The sequence below is a fragment of the Danio rerio genome, chromosome 4, assembly GCF_052040795.2.
Source record: "Danio rerio strain M-AB ecotype USA chromosome 4, GRCz13ab, whole genome shotgun sequence".
NCBI classification, from domain to species: Eukaryota; Metazoa; Chordata; class Actinopteri; order Cypriniformes; family Danionidae; genus Danio; species Danio rerio.
The window spans coordinates 79,860,340-79,880,066 of NC_141024.2; the positions used below are offsets into that span (position 1 = coordinate 79,860,340).

The window sequence follows — 19,727 nt, forward strand, 5'->3', positions numbered from 1 at the left end:
AGCACCCGGAGGAAACCTTCACGAACGCAGGGAGAACATGCAAACTCCACACAGAAACGCAGAGGCTCGAACCAGCGACCTTCTTGCTTCGTCGCCTTTACATATTTAAGTTTTATTAAATATATTAAAGTTTCATTCCATATGTTCAGACTTTCACTCAATATATTCAGGCTTTCATTCCATATATTCAGACTTTCATTCCATATATTCAGACTTTCATTCCATATATTCTGGCTTTCACTCAATATATTCAGACTTTCATTCCATATATTCAGACTTTCATTCCATATATTCTGGCTTTCACTCAATATATTCAGACTTTCATTCCATATAATCAGACTTTCATTCCATATATTCAGACTTAGAATCCAACTTGAAAAAAAAAAAAAAAAAATATATATATATATATATATATATATATATATATATATATATATATATTTTTTTTTTTATTGGCATTGATTGATTTGAAATTCAAATGGCACTAACATGACTGTGTTTTAATTTCTGTAATAGATATGTTGTTTACATGAAATCTGTATAACAAGTTAAACAAAAATTCTAATATAAAATAGTTTTTGTCTTGCGTTTACATATATTTTACATTTGAATAGCGGAAATGACAAATTTCAGTCTTTTAAATTTGATTAATCGCGATTAATTTTCAAAAAAAAGGTGTGATTAATTAGTTATTTTTTTATCGATTGACAGCACTAATATATATATATATATATATACAATTTTTACTCGTTCAAACTAATTAATTAAAATGTTTTATTAATCAATTTTTTATTTTATTTTTAATTAAACAATTCTTGAGATTTCATTGGGACAACTTAATTTTGTATGTTCAATTTACATAAATTTGTTAAAAGTGTTAAGTTAATTTAATTTGTGTTGCGACAACATGAAAGAATTGTGTTGACCCCTGCAGTTTTCACAGTGTGTGTAATGTGCACAAATATAGATATCGGTTCATAATATAGTTGAAACACATTGTCAGATTTTGCTGTATTTGGCTGAACCATTCTTGGGTGGCTCGTCAATGTATTAGATGACTCTAATACATAAAATAAGTAAGCTGACCAAAGTTCTTACGGGGAGAAGACTTTATTGAAGACAAAGAATAGTGCAGTTTCTCAGAAGTGATGTTAACTTGTCTGTCTTCAAGTAACTTAATCCAAAGTACAGTCTGTGAGAGACTACTTTATAACAAAGGATGTAACCCTTCTGAGATAACCCAACTACTTTGGTTGGGTCACAACTCCTAAAGTTCATGTAGACCATTTGGTTCAGACCTTCTCAGATGCAGATACTTGTTTGCATATGAAACAAGCCACACAATCTATCAACATATAGAGTTATTTTGCATTCTTGCAGTGCGGCAGCAACTCAGATGCACACTACAATCTGATCTGACCCCTGATCTACACTATAAAACAGTAAAATCTTCACCCCTTTTCAGTTGTTGAGTTTAAATCTTCAGGTATTCAAAGGGTTTTATTTTCAGTAACTGGATATGTATTCAAGAGTTCACACTTGTTCCGCGAGAGAGCTCTAAGCTCATTGGATCCTCGAGCCCTGGGCTCCCTTCCGTAAACAGGGCGAGAGGGGAGTTTGAACGACTTGTTTCTGTTCTAATGAAAGATATAGAGAACGCTAAAGGGAGATATAAGACTTACTAAGAGCTCGACTATGGTGCCAATTTAGAATGTTCAGTTTACCTAGGTCATGTGATTTTGGACTGTGAAAGGAACCCAGGGGAAACCCACGCGAGCATCGGGTGAATGAACAAAACTCCACACAAATGTTAACTGGTTCAGTGGGGACTTTAACGTGTGACGTTCTTGCTTTAAGGCAACAGTGCTAACCACTGTGCCACCGTGTTGCCCAATCTAGAAAGGAGGGGGAGTGGGGGGATTCCTCAAGATGAAGATAACTGAAGTAAGAAACCATAGTTATTTATATTGAATCAGGATTCATCTGATTGGTGAATCATGCGTTAGCTAATGCAGGACCAGCCGTGGACAATCATAAGCATGTGATCCTCTCGAAAGGATTTCGTCATTTCTCACATGAATGAACAGCTAAACTACATGAAAAAGCTGCCGTTTTGAATATACCCGTGTTTGTGTGGACAAGGCCTCAATGTTGAGGACTCTGCTCTCCATTGTGAAGCTTCATGTGAGCACTGAGGCTTCTTTTATGTTTAAAGGCCTTTCCACACTCACTGCATCTAAAACGCTCTCCTGAGTGAGTCTTCATATGGTTCTTAATGGAGTCTTTGTGTGTGAGACTCTTTCCACACTGATCACATGTGAACACTATGGTTCCAGTGTGAAGATTCGTGTGATTCATGAGGCTAGCTTTGGCTCTGAAGCTCTTTCCACACTGAGCACATGCAAACGGCTTCTCTCCAGTGTGAGTTCTCATGTGGTTATTGAGTGTGGTTTTATATGGGAAACGTTGACCACACTCAGTGCATCTGTAAGGTTTCTCTCCAGTGTGAGTTCTCTTATGGTTATTGAGTGTGGTTTTATGTGTGAAACTTTTACCACACTCTGTGCATCTGTAAGGTTTCTCTCCAGTGTGAATTCTCCTGTGGATACTGAATGTGGTTTTATATGGGAAACTTTGACCACATTCTGTGCATGTGTAAGGTTTCTCTCCAGTGTGAATCCTCATGTGGATGTTAAGGTTGTGTTTTTTAGCAAAACTTTTTCCACACTGTGTGCAAGTAAAAATTCTTCCTTCATTGTGAGTTCTCATGTGAACTTCAAGGTTGCTATTTTGCTTAAAACTCTTTCCACACTGTTGGCATTTGTACGGCTTCTCTCCAATGTGAATTCTCATGTGGGCCTTAAAGCCATGGATTTTAGGAAAACTCTTTCCACACTGTTCGCAGGTGTAAGGTTTCTCCCCTGTGTGAACCCTCATGTGAACATCAAGCTTTGGCTTTTGACTGAAACTTTTTCTACACTGTTTACTGCTGAAAAAAGATTTGGATTTCCGAGGTCTTCTGCGTAATGAAGTCTTTTTAGTGAGTGTGGGTTTTTCATCAGTCGTTATGTCTTGATGTTTCTCTTCCATTTCATTCCATTGAGTCTCTTCTTTCTGCACCATCAGATCTTAAAAAAAAAAAAAGTGAACTTTAGTATGAAGGCCCAAAGCGATAAGCATGAAATGGATGTTTCACCCACAAATGAAAATGACTTTACCATTTACTCTCTGTCATGTGGTTTTAAACATTTCCTTTCTTCTGGAACACAAAGAAAGCCAGCGTTTTTTCCACAAGATCTTCTTTTGTGTTTAACAAGATCAAGAAACTTGTAAAGATTTAAAACCACATGAGGGGAAAGTAAATAGTGAGGCTATTTTTATTTCTGCGTCAACTATCCCTCTAAAGTTCCTATTATGAACCTTGTTTTACAAGATATAAAATAAGTCTGGTATTGCCAGAATGTGTCTGAGGTTTCAGCTCAAAATCAGATCATATACCTTATACAAAATAAAGAATATTTAATTTTGGGGTCAGAGGAAAACCAAGCTGTTTTTGTGCCTGTGGCTTTAAATGTAAATGATCAAATGCACTTGCTCTAGATTACTCATGTTGTGTTTCCTCATGTGCATTTTCCACTGGATTTAAACATTTGCAACTTGCTTGGAAGACCCGAGTGAGACAATTCCTGCATGTTCATGGCAAGTATGCATAACTTACGCTTATTTTTGTGAGTTTGCATTCTTGTATTTAACTTGTGTTATATAACAAATGTTTCCCAGTACTGGGTTGCAGCTGGAAGGGCATCCACTGTTTAAAATAAATGCTGGATAAGTTGGTTGTTCATTCCGCTGTGGTGACCCCTAATGAATAAAGGGACTAAGCCGAAGGAAAATTAATGAATGAACATATGCAAATGCTTAAATGTCATGTTTGCTGTAAACTGTAGTGATGAGGAGATGGCAAGATGACATACTTTGCTACTTGTTTTCATTCATTTAAAGAGCTCTATTTTGACGGTCTATGCGCAAAACGGAAAGCGCAGGGCACTAATGCATTTAGGGTGTGTCATAATTTAAATTTTCTAATATAAGGACGGGAAAATCCGCTTTGCGCCATGGCACATGGTCTGAAAGGGTTGAGTTTATTTTCTTAATGAGTTATAGGTGTGTTTTGAGAATAAACCAATCAGAGTCTCATCTCCCATTACCTTTAAGAGCCAGTTGCAACGCGCCATCAGAGCATTTGATATTTACATGACGTAAAGTAAGTTCACTTTCGCTTTTGCTCTTTTGGATAGGGAACCCTTAACGCACAGACATCAATTAGCCTACACTGTAAAAAATTGCTGTTAAAAAACGGTCAGATTCTACGGTAAAACAATGTTTTTTCACTAAAACAGTAATATTCTGTTAAAAACAGTGCTTTCTGGGTAACATTTTTTGTTTTCGAGAAAGTAACCAACTGCAGAAAACTGTGAGCTATCAGAGTTCAGATTCGATGTTTTGAAGTCTGTGTTTGAAATCACACTTTGTGTCCTTGTTCACTATTTCATACACTAGTTAACTAATATAGTTCACCTGACAGTTTTAATGAACACTAATGAGTGAATTCAGACACTGATGAACACCTGCTGTTAATAATCACAATTACTGAAGAAAATAAACAAGAAACACAAACAGTGACATGAGTTACAACATTAAATAAAATCAAATCAAATAAAACAGCTTCAGTCTCAGCAGAGGTTCATTAAACAACTCCACAAACAACAGCAGACACACTTATTACTGACTGATTTGACTTCCATACTATTCTCAATGAGATCCAACAGAAATTAAGGTGTTTTTTGTGTCACCGTAATGGAGTGAGGGGCTGGTTTAGTTGGGCTCTTCACCCTTGAACTCATTTAAGAAGACTTTCCAACTGCTTGAATGCAGAGTTTACATAACGTTTGTATTATAGCAATAAAGTTGGGAAGTCAATAAATAAAGAAATCTATTTATCTGAAATTAGTTCTGATAAATGTTTTGGTATAAATCTGGATGAAGGGCCACATTCAATAGATTTTATGCTTAGTTGCAGGTATTAATTTAATTAATGAGAAGTGGAAACAGAAAAGATACCTCCGTAATTACTTAACAGTAAAGAAATAACATACAAAAACAGTTCAGTGATGACAAATTCACACTCAGACCTCATGAATCTGACCTTGTATCTCAACAATGGTAACATCTCAAATGTTTCATGCTGCAATGCATGCTGGGAGTGGCACTGTACAAATATCCCAGCATGCATTGCGGTATAAATAAATGTTGTATGATGGTCTAACAGTTTTCTTTATTTGTGTTTGATTCTGCTGTTGTTTATGTTTAGACTTTCAGTTGACTGTTTGTGAGTTAAACTGTTAATTTTGTTAGTTGTCACCATTATTGAGGTTCATATGCTGATTATTGATGTCTCTTTGAGTGCGATTTACACCATAGAGCAGTGTTATTGTCCAAGATATTCTTAAAAACTTCCAGAAATCATTGCCATATATATATACACATAATGTAAAACAATAGATTTAACATTGAATAGCAGCAGTACATTTTATTATACGAAATGAGAACAGACTCTGCCATTTAATAGCAACATGAACATCACCAGATCTTATTTAGGTTTTTGGCTGGCTTGCCACAACAAAGGAGCTTTTCAAACAAAGTTCTTAACAATTGCAGCAGCCACGATGTATAAATGTTAAAAATGACAGGGCTAAGAGCCCAACTAAAGCAAACTCTGTTCTCCATGATGGTGACGTAAAACTTTAACTTTTTTCTCAAGAAGAACTTTAGTAGATGTTATACAGAAATACATGTATTAAGTAATAAGTGTAGCTGGTGATGATGTTTGTAGAGTTGTTTAATCATCCGCTGATCATTTAAATGATTTAATCATTTGTTGTTCTTCAGGTTATTTCATTATAAAGCTGTGACTAAAGTTTTGTATGTTCTGTTCTTGTTTTTTCCCTTCAGTATTTCTTCATTTGTTCATTGTTAATCCTCAATTATCATTTAATTAGTCAGTTAATTAATGAATTTACTTCAGCTTTGCTCCATGTTTCTTGAACACTCAGTAGTGTGGACACTTCAATTAAAACTGAAGTATATGCTCTGGGGTTTAAAGGGTTAAAGGTGTGAGAGGTAAAAACACAGTGTAAAAATGTATTTTAACAGTAATATACTGTTAATTTACACAACGGAAGTAGACTGTAATAAAACAGTATATTGCTGGCAACCACAGCTGCCAGTAGATTACTGTTAAATCAAGGAAAAAACAGTATTTTACTGTAAAACCTGAAGCTAATTTCTTCTGTCTGTCACCGTTGTGGAGGAGAGTAGAGCCAGTGTGTGAGTTAAAGATGAACAATGAACTGCTGATGTTATTCTGCATGTTTCTCTATTTAAAGAAAGCGGCTGTTTAGTTGCTGATGCAGTCAGAATCTCTGGTGATTCCAGATTTACATGTATGTGTGCTGTTGTGAAAAATAAGACATTAGAGTTAAACCGAACTTTTCTAATTAACTAAAATAAGTCATCATTATAAGTATGCTTCTAATCATATATAGCACATTACTTCATAAACTCATTCAGCAGTTGACCAAGTTGAGGCAGTTGCTTTCAGTGAGCAAAATGAGTTCACTTGAGTATTGTGTAAATCAATGTAGTCCATGTATTTTTACAGCAACATACTGTAAAATAACAGTACATTGCTGGCAACTGCAGCTGCCAGTATTTTACTGTTTTTTAACGGGACAATTTTTAACAGTGTATAAATAATTAATTACGTTTGTTAAGCGCAAAGATTTGTTTCAAAACTATTTCTAAATTCAGTTCTAAATTCCAGCAAACGAATAAATGAACAATAAAAATGAAGTGTGCTCAAAATACTGAGTTATTTCCAAATACACATGCTGTGCCACATATGGTCTAAAACCTGACAGGTGGACAAATCTAAGCTTGTTTTTAATAAAACAAATATAAATATGGATATAATAAATAATACAGCTAATATTAATAACATTATACAAAAGCAAATTGAATGAACTGGAAAAGCCTCCCGAGATGAAGAAAGTATGAAGGCAGTGGTTTTTAAATTCATATAGGCTAGAAATTAATATGTTTTGTAATATTTTAATCATTTATATTTATATCCTATATATATCCTTATTATATAAATCCTTAATATATTATATCTTTTTCATATGTAAAGATATATGCGTATTGCTCTACATCTTGTGTGTAGTGTGTAAGCCAGGCGCACTTTTCGCCAGACAATAGACAGACTTTGTTCTGGTCTAAAGATCAGACTATTTACAGTTTCTCAAAATAGCAACGCGCCAAAACACGCCTGTTTTTTTAGACCAGAATGCCTGTGGGCACACATTTGAGCGCAAATGCATTTGCTATTTAAACACCTCAAAATGACCCTTGCGCCGAGCTGAAAGTAGCAAATAACAATTGTGTCGCACCTTGCGCCACATTGTGCCTGGTGTATGATAGGGCCCCAAGTGTTTACACTTAACAATCCTCAAGCCTGAGGCTCCCTGCCATTTGCAATGCGAAAGGGAAGTTTAAGCTCGGGTAGATCTTGAGAACTAATCTGCTCTAGTAGCTAATAAACAGAAAGTGATTGCTCTTAAGAGATAACTACTTACTAAGAGCATGTCTAAGGTGCCGATTTGGATTAGTCAAGTAACTTAAGTTGCATGTTTTTGGACAGTGGAAGGAAACCAGGGAACCTGGAAGAAACCCACGTGAGCACCAGGAGAATGTGTAAACTCTGCACAGAAACGTCAGCTGGCTTGGTAAGGACTAGTAACCTTCTTGCTATGAGGCAACAGTGCTAACCTCAGGGCTTTTGTGCCACCGATCTAGGAAAGGAGAAGAAGTAGGGGTGGAAGGTGGGATTCTTTGAAACGAAGATGGCTGTGATATGGAACTCAGGGTATTTATAGTGGTTTAGGAATCGTCTGATTGGTGAATCCTAAATTAAATAGTGCGAGACCAGCCGCAAGCAATCCTAAGCATGTGATTCTCTCAAAATAAGTTTATAAACAAACTTCACTTGTACTTGTCTTTGTTTTCTTGGCTTTGTGCATGTTCTGATGCTTAGATGAAGACCTACGTTATGACATTTTATATACCCGACAAGATGCAGAAATGCCATCTAAAAAGGTTACCTGCTATTTGTCCAATCAGGGACAGTGACAACAAAAATATACAAATAATAATGTTAACCCGGGGGTTTGCGAATGTGAAACGTCTGGTAATTAACACCCAGGTATAGCATGAGCAATGTGGATGGTAACTAGAGACAACCCAGGAATGTTTAACTAGGGTTAGAATGACCCAGGGTTAACAATTTCAAGTATGAAAATGCCTAAAAATACTCAGCATCAGCTCTCAGGATAACAGGAGTACAATGAGAAACAGCGACATACAAAAATTGTCATTTGTAGCAGTGACCTGGGGTCCGTTCTTCGTGCCTCGTTTAAAAGATCTAAGATGATTTGGCAGATCCTGGATCTTTTAATCTTGATAACTGATCTCTGGCTAATTTGGTTCTTCAAACAAGTTCAAGAATCAGATTAAAATGTCTGGATGAACTGATCTGAGATCTTTGTGTGTTGTGAAGGACAGATCAATCGATCCTCTAAATCATGATCAGCAATGTAACGATTGGCTGACAGCACAGCAGTGTAATGACATCATCTGATTAATATTTAATTATTCATGTCAACTAAATTACATAACATTAGCAGTAAACAGTTTGCTAAATATGACACGCAATAACCTTCCACATTTGTTGTGAGCTGCAGGCTTTACGTTTTCATGTGTCAAGAGTATTCATCATGTATTTCAATGCATATCAATGTATTGAGGTCTACATTTAGAGAATATTTGCTTAATTATAGTAGTCTAGGTCTACTCTTTTTTTTTTTTTTTAATCTGCCTAAGGAATAACTGTATAAATTAATTTCGCATCAAAAAGCATTTTCATATCAGTAAAGGTGTCAATGTGCTGGAGATACTGTTCTGAAAAATTGATAACATAAAATAAAAACCCATGCATATACCGTAGGGACAGTACAGCAGAAAATATTGGCAGTTTTAAAACCTTGACTTTTCCAAACTGCGGTATACCTTGAAAACGCAATTTTTTACTACCGCGGTGGTAAGTCACCAACAACCGCCGCTTATTTAATTTATTTAGGGGTGTGGGGCTAAAATTCATTTTAGCACAGACGCAACTGCCTTTCATTTTCACATTCGTTTTTCAGTTAGGGATTAGGTCTATTAGAGTAACCTAATAAAATGTTTTGTTGGACACTGCACAGTAGTCTACACTATTATTATTATTATTTATTATAGTCATTATATATATTATACATATATACATTGTATTATATTTAAAACTAATAAGCTATACAATTAATAAAACAAAACCCTTTTTAATGTTTGCTTTCATATTTTGACATCGCTAAAAGTTGTAATAAGAAACATCCCCTTATGCAGCAGAAGTCTTAAGTTAGGACACTTAAAAATGCCTTTTTGGGTATAAAGATGATCAGCCAGCCAAGTCAAGTTTACAGTGTAATAAATTAATGATTTATGATCATTAATATTCACTAATATTAATTGCATAATATTTACTCTACTCTCTCTAGACTATGTTTTAGGGCTTGTTCTTTTCTGCACAATATAGGTTTATTGCAAGTACGAATCAGATTATGAAGAATGATTAAGAGCTTGCATTTTTCATTGCATCCTTTTCGCAAGTTATTTTATTTAGCAGATCTCTACACTGCGGAGTGGGGCATTCTTAACTACTAATTATGTTGCTCCATTTCTCGTCAATGTCCTTCATGTATCTGGCCATTTTTTGGAAATGCCGCTGCCATACCTGGCTGACTAGCTGGGCTTTTTGCGTTTAAAAGAAAGGAGTTGATTATTATGGAACAAAATCAATGCCAAAAGTCTTGAATTAAAAAGCTTGTTGAATATCACAAACTGAAAAAAATAATACACCGTATTAACAAGTTTTTGCATTTTAATGACTTGAATTCCAGGGTTTGTATTTTTAGGTCCTGAAATTTAACATATCTGTTTATTTAAGCTTTGAATATTTCAACGAAAAATATTTCAAACACGTTTTCATACTTAAAAATTCAATAATTCATATTCAATTTTCAGATTTCACTTACAAAATATTCAATGCCCTTTAAAAATACGATGTATAATATTCAAATGGTAATTTTCAGTTCATTTTATTTCAGTTCAAATATTCGCTTCCATAAATTCAGTGGATCAAATTCGACTGTTAAAATTCAACATTACATCCGGGAACTGCAGGAAAAGCAATAGATTGCAGATTGAAGATCGCCAGCTGCTCTAGCTTTCACCAGCAGGTGGAGATGGAATAATGTAAGATTTTTAACCCAGTAAACAGGCGAGAAAAAGGCTATTAAAGGCACAAAAGTAGCATTTAATATTAATATCAATGCTTTGGACATTACAAATGATAAAAAGTATGAGTAAAATGAGTAAATGAGGTTTTAGTCATCTATATTTGCCCTTATGTAACGGAAGCCAGCTGGTGATCGCGTAAATCTCAGTTCTCGGATCCAGTGACAGACGTTGTTCTGCAATCTTATCGGAGCTTGTCTCCCATGCCAGCTCGCTCCCTGCTCGGACCGGTGCAGTTACTTGCACATAAACCGTCTTTTGATGAATATGATGTTACACATTTTCTATCTTTATTGACTCTTTCTTCCATAGACGCGAAGTATTATATTGAAAGAATATAAACGTAAGAGAAACAGGAGAGGAAATATTATAATAATACAAAATAGATAAACATTGACAGGGCTAAGAACAATTACGAACAAAGATATTCAAAAGCAGAGAGATTTTATGAGAATGTCACACAAAACAGTTTACTTAGAACTGTTAAACAGTGTTCAGGTATGATTTAAGGTTGGTTATGGATGGGGCGTCTGATTTAAAATAATTTAACAAAACGTGCGAATGCATTAAAGGAGCGTCTTCAGTTATTATTTAAACGCAGCTATGTCAGGATTGGGATAGGTTATATAATTCCATTATTTAAATTATGATTGTTAATATTAATATTTTATGACATGTATTTGGGCTATTGCGCTTAAATAAGTCATCCTTCTAAATTAATATTTCTATTTATCCTTTTTATCACTCTGCCTGTCTTTCTCTTCTTTTTTTTAATTATTGGGGTTCTGCCACGGTTAAACGTTTGCAAAATGTCTTAGTTTGTCCAGAATATTGCTTTTCCTCTAAAATAGAGACGAAGCAGAAGGAAAATGAATGAATTGATGAATGAATGAAATGATTGACGTTTTTTTGCATGTGCGGTGTGGCTTGCACACGACAAAGTCGAACGAGTGGCCGCGAGCTCCGGTGGCCGGTCACAGCCAGCGCCGCATATCATACTTAAGAGATGCTGGATGGCTGCCAATATATGATAGGAATTCTTACAAAGTTTCAGGTGATATCTGGGCTTGTGCATAATAATGTAAAATAAAAGTGAAAGTCATGACATTTGGCTAATCATAGGAATAGCCTACAAAAGTGTTTCGATTATTATCATGACATGTCATGCTTGGGATTATATGAATAACACCTTGCTGTTTACCATTTCCGAAAGTGGAGCTGACGTCGGCGCGAAATTGCTTGTATAATTGTAAAAAGAGTGATGAATATTAATGGATTTCTTATATCTGTCATTTCTGATAATATAATTGATTTAACTAGTGTGAGAGTATCCAACACTCATTTAGCAAAAATGCATCCACAATCCTAAACCAATAACTTTGTCAAGCAAAAATTATGATTTTATAGGCTACTGATTTTTTTTAAAACAAGAAAAAAGAAACTTAGCTACCCTAGCAATTGTTTATTTAAATATGATCATCTCAAAATATAAAATAAAAACATAATTGTTTGACTTTGTGAAATCATAAAACAGACTTGCCGAAAAGAGTTATTAGAATAAATGAGCAAATACATTCTCTCCAGTACACTCTCAGAAAAAAAGGTACAAAATTGTACCTTTTAGGGTACAAATGGCCCGTCACTGGGGTGGTACCCTTAAGGGTACAAATTTGTACCTCTATTTAAAGGTACAAAATTGTACCTTCTACATTTGTACCCTTTAAGGGACAATTTTGTACCCCCACCGAAGGTACAAAAATGTACCTTTTTATATTATATAGCATTTTCAGGGTACTGACCCAGGCATTTTGATCCATTGGTGACTGCAAGCACAAATAAATAAATAAAACATTTCGGTTCGCAGATGTCCATTTTTATTTATTAATGTAGAAATATTTCATTACAACTCACAACTGAATGTGTCAAGAAATAAAATTACACAGTAAGTATAAAGCAGACATGTAAAACAGTAAAAAGAACAATGTAGATAACAAATAAAAATTGTTCACTCACTGTACAGTATATAATCTACCCTTAATACAAAGACCACAAGAATACTGTTTAAGATTTATAAACACATTACACAGGCTACATCAAGTACTGCACTTTACAAAGTCCAAAGTGTTTGTCTTTAGTCAGAATACTCAGTCATAATAAATAATTTGTCATACAAATTTTCTCTGTATTTCAGAATGAAGGCAATGTTTCTCTCTAAATTGCTTCAACAGTGCAGAAAACCAAATACATCAGTAGCCTCTTCCTCAACATCAGTAGATTACTCCTCATCATCCTCAAGTGGAGTTGTAATTTGTTGTAACACAATATGTGTTTATGCTTTTGATGAACATGACATGTAAAGCACTCATATCTGGAAAATGTTCTTTGATAGTCATTAGGACCACAAGTTATTTAAAAATTTGATTTATGCATGAATGATAGCAGTGTGCTGGATTAACTTGATGATTGTGATTATCCCAAGAGCATGTAGAGAAACAAAAAACAAGGTTGATCACTTTGGTAACTGGAGTAGGTCGAGGCTTGTCACTGTCCACCGTTCATTCAAAACATTCCACAGCAGAAACATCAAGGTGTTCTTCTAGTAAGATGGATATGTCAAAAATGTATATTCGTCCACATCATTAGCCCGGCCAATCGCAATCCCATCAACTCTGAAGACTGCCGTGACTCGTCTTGTTAACACAGTTGTCCAGTCGGTGGCCTCCTCCTGTACTTGAACTGTTGGATGTGGTGAAGATGGTTCACTGTAAATGACGAAGCAATAATTACATTAATATCAGTCACTCTTTCACTGATGAAGAGAAAATCAACATGCATAGAAAGTAAAATAATTAATATTCACTGATTTAAAAAAAAAAAAGTATCACAGATTAAAAGACTGATATAAATTTCATTCATTCATTCAATTTCTTTTTGGCTTAGTCCCTTTATTAATCTGGGGTCGCCACAGTGGAATGAACCACCAACTTATCCAGCATATGTTTTATGCAGCAGATGCCCTTCTAGCTGCAACCCAGTATTACGAAACATCCAGACACACTCATTCACACACACATTTATACACTACAGACAAATAAGCTTACCAAATTCAGCTATAGCGCATGTCTTTGGACTTGTGGGGAAACCGGAGCACTTGGAGGAAACCTTCACGAACACTGGAAGAATATGCAAACTCCTCACACAAATGCCAACTGACCCAGCCGAGGCTCGAACCAGCAACCTTCTTGCTGTAAGGTGACAGGACTACCCACTGCGTCATCCTAATATAAAGAATATCAAGAATTATAAAATGCATTTATCACAGCATATACTAAACAGAAAACAACATAAACACCGGAGCACAATGAAATGTTGAAGTGTCTCGCTTAACAAGGCTGGCAACATGAGAAGTGCTGCTGTAAAATCAATTCCTGGAACATAAGATGTGGCATACAAACAAATATGAAGGAATCCATGCAAAACTAGAATTTAATAATATTAATCAAGTGGAAAAAGTTTAGAAAGAGTACCTTAGAGTCAGGTCCATAGCATTCTTCAGTTGATCTCTCATCTTTCGATGAAAACCTAGAAAATAATTTTAAACATGTGGGTGTACATTTATTGTTGTTTGTAAGTAAAAACCTACAAATTTAAAATAGTATGTAAGCCATTAAAACCATGGTATAGATAATGAGACATACTTATATCTTGTAACTGAGCCATGCTTTCATATGACATGCCTTCATTAGTCTGATGCTGTTAGGCTGCATTCTGTTGTTCAATCTTGTCCTGAAAGACAATTGGAAACTTCAAAAACTTCTGGAAAGCAATAAGATAAAGCAATAACTATTTATTTATTTTGAGATATTAATAAAATAGGTAAAATAGCTCAAGGTACCAGTTTCAGAACAGATGAGACAAATTATTACATTAAAGAACAAAGTATAACTTAAAACGTCGATTTATACAACATGGTATGTTAATAATTCTACATTAACATAAGTATAACGTTAAATGATAGTAAAGCACGTTTGTACGCCACGTTTGTAACTAGCCACGTTTACATAATCAGTCGCTTTGTCGGTGACAAAATTGTGATTTTTCTTCACAAAATGGCGGTGTAACTTATATAACCGTCTAAAATTACATTTCAACGGTCAACCGTGGCTAGAAAAATGGCCTCAAAATATAAAACATTATTGATAATTACAAATTTCCAGTATTAATAACAAAAGGTTTTATATCAAGGTATATGAAGACTTTAGTCGCGCCAGCTCCGGGGCACACCGCACATTACTCACGGCCCGATTCCGGTGCACGGATACGGCAGCGTCGGCTCGCTTCTGCCGCCGCAACTGGCCCGAGTGTATTTTGCTATCTGGGTTGCGCTTATATTCCGCCGTGGCAACACTTATTAATAAAGCAGTAACGTAACGTAAGATATTAGGCGCCAATACGTAACGTAGGCGATAAAGGGAACTTTTACACCGAGAAAACTAACAGCATATAGTACTCACCGTCTATAACGTTATGTCCCTCGGTGACTTCGATATCACATTGTATTAACTTCTTTAATAAGCAGCAGACATCTTAGCAAACTCCATCCTGCAGGCCAGCCCGGAGCACTTAAAGCGGGGGAAAGCCGAGACCCGAGAGTCAGACAAAATCAACAGAACACGGCTTCACATGTAAAAATGAGACTGAAAATATATCTTTAATACATTCTTACCTGAAAAGTGTGGACTCCAAAATAGACTTTTCTTTGAAGAGCGTGCGAAGTTCTGTGTAAACAGCCAGCATACTCGACGGACCGCCACAGTAACAAACACTACTATAACGTCTCAACAAGCCAAATTCTTAAAGAGACAGCAACATCACCACCTGTATGAAGATGCTGTCACTCTGCATGGTTCTTATTCTACATCCCATAAACTATAGGGTCTTAAACAGTAAGCAAAGACCAGTATTTACGTTTTTAATGATTAAAATTACATTCAATTATAAATTTAATTATTAACATTTTTGAGAAAAAATTTAATTTAAATACATGAAAAAAAATTTAATTATTAAAATATTTAATTCAATCAATTTATTTATTTATTATATTTTTAAATTATGTATTTTAGTATTAATGTTTAGTATTGATACATTTAAATTAGTGTTATATAGTGTCTTGATCTTATCATGAGCTGAGGGTACAATTTTGTTCCTATAGGGAAACAAAATATATAATTGTACCTTTAAAGGTGCCAAATTGGTCCTTTACGGTACAATTTTGTATCCAAATGTGCTATAAAAGGTACAAAACTGTACCTTTCAAACCTAAATCTGGACATTTGTACCTTTATAGCCCATTTGGGTACAAAATTGTACCCTAAGGACCAATATGGGACCTTTAAAGGTACAATTTTATATTTTGTTCCCTCTAGGAACAAAATTGTACCCTCATTGTACCTTTTTTTCTGAGAGTGTAGGAACTTTATCTTTTGAAAAGGAAAAGAAAAAGTCACAACCAACCTCATTAAGTTTTGACTTATATAATATGAATAGATGTGATCATCAATCAAAGTTTTCTCTTCACTTACATTGTTATTTATGCTAAGTTTATTAATAGTTTTTGAAGATTGTCTATGCTTTACTAAATTTAAAAAAAAATATATATATATGAAGAATTTTTCTCCCCCTCCTCTATCCATTTCACTCTAGATCATAAAGCTCCTTTAGCTTTTTCTGTATAATAGTAATCTAACTCTGATGGCAAAATACAATGTTCATTTTGTTCTCCAAGAAATTCTTTATCACCAAGGTCATTTATTCTAGATAAAACTGTTAACTATCTTTTTTTCCTAACAGAGGAAAACAATAGCTCATTACAGCAGAGCCATTTTTAACTCGATTCATTTTCAATTTGAGAAAAGCATGTGGCAAAAGAAAAAGAAAACCAAGCAGCAAATAGGGAGAAAAGCATTTGCCAAATGCTTATTTAAAAAGCTGTTTAAAATGTGTTTTGTGATTTATTAACCCAAATTTTTACTGTTTGATTAATCAGCCTTTAAAACATGGATTAAATAATAATACAGTAATAAAAGTGTCTATTTATTTATATATTTAAAATGTATTTGTAATGCATTGTTTTATTGATAATTAAATGACATTTAAAAACATTTAAATTGTGATTTAATCATGTGCATTTTTATGCTGGTCGAAGCAGTGGCGCAGTAGGTAGTGCTGTCCCCTCACAGCAAGAAGGTCGCTGGTTCGAGCCTCGGTTCAGTTGGCGTTTCTGTGTGGAGTTTGCATGTTCTCCCTGCATTCACGTGGGTTTCCTCCGGGTGCTCCGGTTTCCCCCACAGTCCAAAGACATGCGGTACAGGTGAATTGGATAGGCTAAATTGTCCATAGTGTGTGTGTAAATGTGTGTGTGGGTGTTTACCAGAGACGGGTTGCAGCTGGAAGGGCATCCGCTGCGTAAAAACTTGCTGGATAAGTTGGCGGTTCATTCCGCTGTGGCGACCCCAGATTAATAAAGGGACTAAGCCGACAAGAAAATAAAGACATTTTTATGCTTCAATAATTAAATTGTTCATTTGAGTCTTTGATTTTCTAACTAGCACTCTTGTACGGTGGCCGGGAAGTGCAAAACAACATTATAAAGTTTGAAACACTTTTACAAAGCTCGAGACAAAATTAAATTTTGAAAAACACTTTTACTTATCATCAGACACAATTACACAATTACAATTATATTCCCTACGGAAAGGGAATGTACCACACCCCAGAAGTGACGTAGAATGTACCACACACTGGTAGTGAACTGGAATGTAACACACACAGGAAAATATCAATAATATCCAGCTCGTGTGTGACTTTGTAGACAGGTATACACAAGTCTACAACTATAAAAATCATGGTTTGACTAACTGTGATAAAACATATTAGAGCTATTCTAAGACAATATCAGCGAGAGAGTGCATAGAAACATGTAAATGCAAGTACATGGAAACGATTCAAGCACGGCACATGTTGACTGATAAGATACCAAAACCGATCTCAAGTCGTACAGAGGTTTATGCCATGTAGACTTGACTTTATGTTCACGATTACAGCGTACGAGTGGATCTCGTAAAAATATTAAACACATTGATGCAGCATGTCAGGTGTTTCCGTCTGTTCCGCGTCCTTTTTAAACTCTAAACACCGACCACACGCAAAGCAAAACTGTGTTAAGCTGCTCATGTGTTTGCCACAAAACGGGCAAAACAACCCTCGACCGCTGTCCATGTTCAGTCATCATAAACTTTGTTTACGCCATGTACTCCACAGCGCGAATTTACAGCGCTCACCAGCAACAACAACAACTTTCCCCCGCGTCACTACCAGTGTGTGGTACATTCTACTTCACTTCCGGGGTGTGGTACATTCCTTTTCCGTAGGGAATCTAATTGTAAATTTGTTTCAAGATTTGTAAAAGTGTTTTGCGTCTTGTTAATTTGTTTTCTAAAATGTAAATTGTAAATGTAAAATTGTTTTCCCTATGTAATTGTGTCTGATGATAGGTAAACATGTTTTTCAAAATGTAAATTTGTCTCGAGCTTTGTAAAAGTGTTTTAAACTTTGTAATGTTGTTTTGCACTTTCCGGCCACCGTACTCTTGGTCCTCCATAATCATGACACTGAAGACTAATCATGAGTACAATTCAGGCTTAAACGTGAATAAATAAAATTTTAAACAACATTTAATAAAAGAACAGTGATTTAAAAAAATTAGTGAGCACAATAAGCTTATTATAAAATATGCCAAACTTTTAAAGGGGCTGTATATTATAGTATTTACAACTATTTGTTGTAAAACATCTTTTTTTATTTTATTTTTTACATGGGTTGAAACCTTTGTTGAACTCACCTGTTTCTGATGTTTACTGGGGAGTCTGGCAACTGTGCAGAAAAAAAAAAAGATCACTGTATTAAGTAGTTTGAGGGGACATGTGGTACATTGTCCAGTGGCTCCCAGTCCTTCAGCTACTCTGTACATGTTGTCGGTGGAGCTGGTGGTACTGCTGGTGCTGGTTGTGGCCAAAATCAAAGTAGGAACTATAGTAAAAGCTCAGTGGCATCTGAGGTAACAGGTGGATATTCTATTGATGGAGCAGGTGGAAGGAGTGGCTTTGGTGCTTGTGATCTCATCAAAATTAAATGGAAACTTGTTAAAATAGATTATAATCACATTTGACTTTTTTCACTTGAAATGACAATCTTTTTGCTAAATTAAAATTATTCAACCCATTCTTTAAACAGGGTTTTGCTTGTCACCCTAAAGAGTTTAAAACAATAATTAATATTAGCCCTAAAAACATCACAGTATTGATCAGAGGTTTTCTTTCACACTATTCTGTAATGTTCTCTCTTCCATCTTTATTTTTTAGAGATCCAAAATGTAATAATAAGTTTTAAAGGAATATTCTTATTCAAAGGCTTCATCTTAATCAGCTCAGTAATCTGTTGAGTACTGGAATTAGCTTGTAAGCTAACAAATCACTCATATTCTCATTCACAATAGAGATACTGGGTTTCCCATACACAGATTTATTTGTAGTAATGTGGGAGTTTTCACATGAACATTTCTTCAAAGGAAACCAGTTGTTTACAGAAAGTTTAATTGTCTTCATGAGGAAAACTTTTTTATTTTCTAAAATCAGTCCATCAAAATAAATGTGTAGTGTTTTGAAACCAAGGTCTTCTTTTGTTACCCACAACACATCAAGATTTAATCAAGTCAAAATCTCATAATCTGACACAAATCTGATCTGTTGTAAAAGGCAAATGGCATTGTGTAGTCTGATCAGGGCTTTATGTTGTCTGCATCAGTCCCTCATTGTCATTGCAAGTTCACACTGGCCGAGTTTAGATGGACTTTCATTCACCAACAAGTTTTGTGAAACTGCAGACAAAAGCCCAAAATTGGAGGCAAATCTGTTTGTTCAAGGGAGTGACGATCAAACAATGTGAATGATCAAAAACACAATCTAAGGGTGTAGGACAGTTTTCTCTGCATCTCCCCAAACATTGTCTCCTCCCTAATCTTTCTAATTCTCTTTTCAGTGCCGACCATTTGATTGCAGTGTGCAATGTGCACAAATTTGGTTTTCAGTTCATAATAACTTGAAACACATATAGAGTTATTTTGCTTTCTTGCAGCCCTGTGGAAACTCTCACAACCTGGCACA

At 35.2% G+C, this 19,727-nt stretch overlaps 1 protein-coding gene and 2 long non-coding RNA genes across 5 annotated transcripts in view; 1 reads left to right on the forward strand and 2 right to left on the reverse strand.

The window, feature by feature from the left end:
- The window catches only part of LOC137491095 (uncharacterized), a 171,267-nt gene that overhangs the window by 40,258 nt on the left and 111,282 nt on the right, over nucleotides 1-19,727 (reverse strand). The window contains exon 3 of one of the 3 annotated variants that reach the window (XM_088650929.1): nucleotides 1,095-3,128. The exons of the other annotated variants lie outside the window; for them this stretch is intronic. Coding sequence (XP_088507055.1) covers nucleotides 2,146-3,128 — 983 coding nt within the window. The 3' untranslated portion in view covers nucleotides 1,095-2,145. Of the gene's footprint in view, nucleotides 1-1,094; nucleotides 3,129-19,727 lie in introns of those variants that run through there. 3 annotated transcript variants of the gene reach the window in all.
- The window catches only part of LOC148682998 (uncharacterized), a 256,238-nt gene continuing 241,192 nt past the window's right edge, over nucleotides 4,682-19,727 (forward strand). The window contains exon 1 of the long non-coding RNA XR_015943186.1: nucleotides 4,682-4,837. This is a non-coding gene — a long non-coding RNA (uncharacterized LOC148682998). The remainder of the gene's footprint in view (nucleotides 4,838-19,727) is intronic.
- On the reverse strand, nucleotides 12,358-13,784 carry LOC141381865 (uncharacterized). The gene is made up of 2 exons (XR_015483677.1): nucleotides 13,608-13,784; nucleotides 12,358-13,268 (listed from the first exon to the last, which is right to left on the reverse strand). It is a non-coding gene; the product is annotated as an uncharacterized LOC141381865 (long non-coding RNA).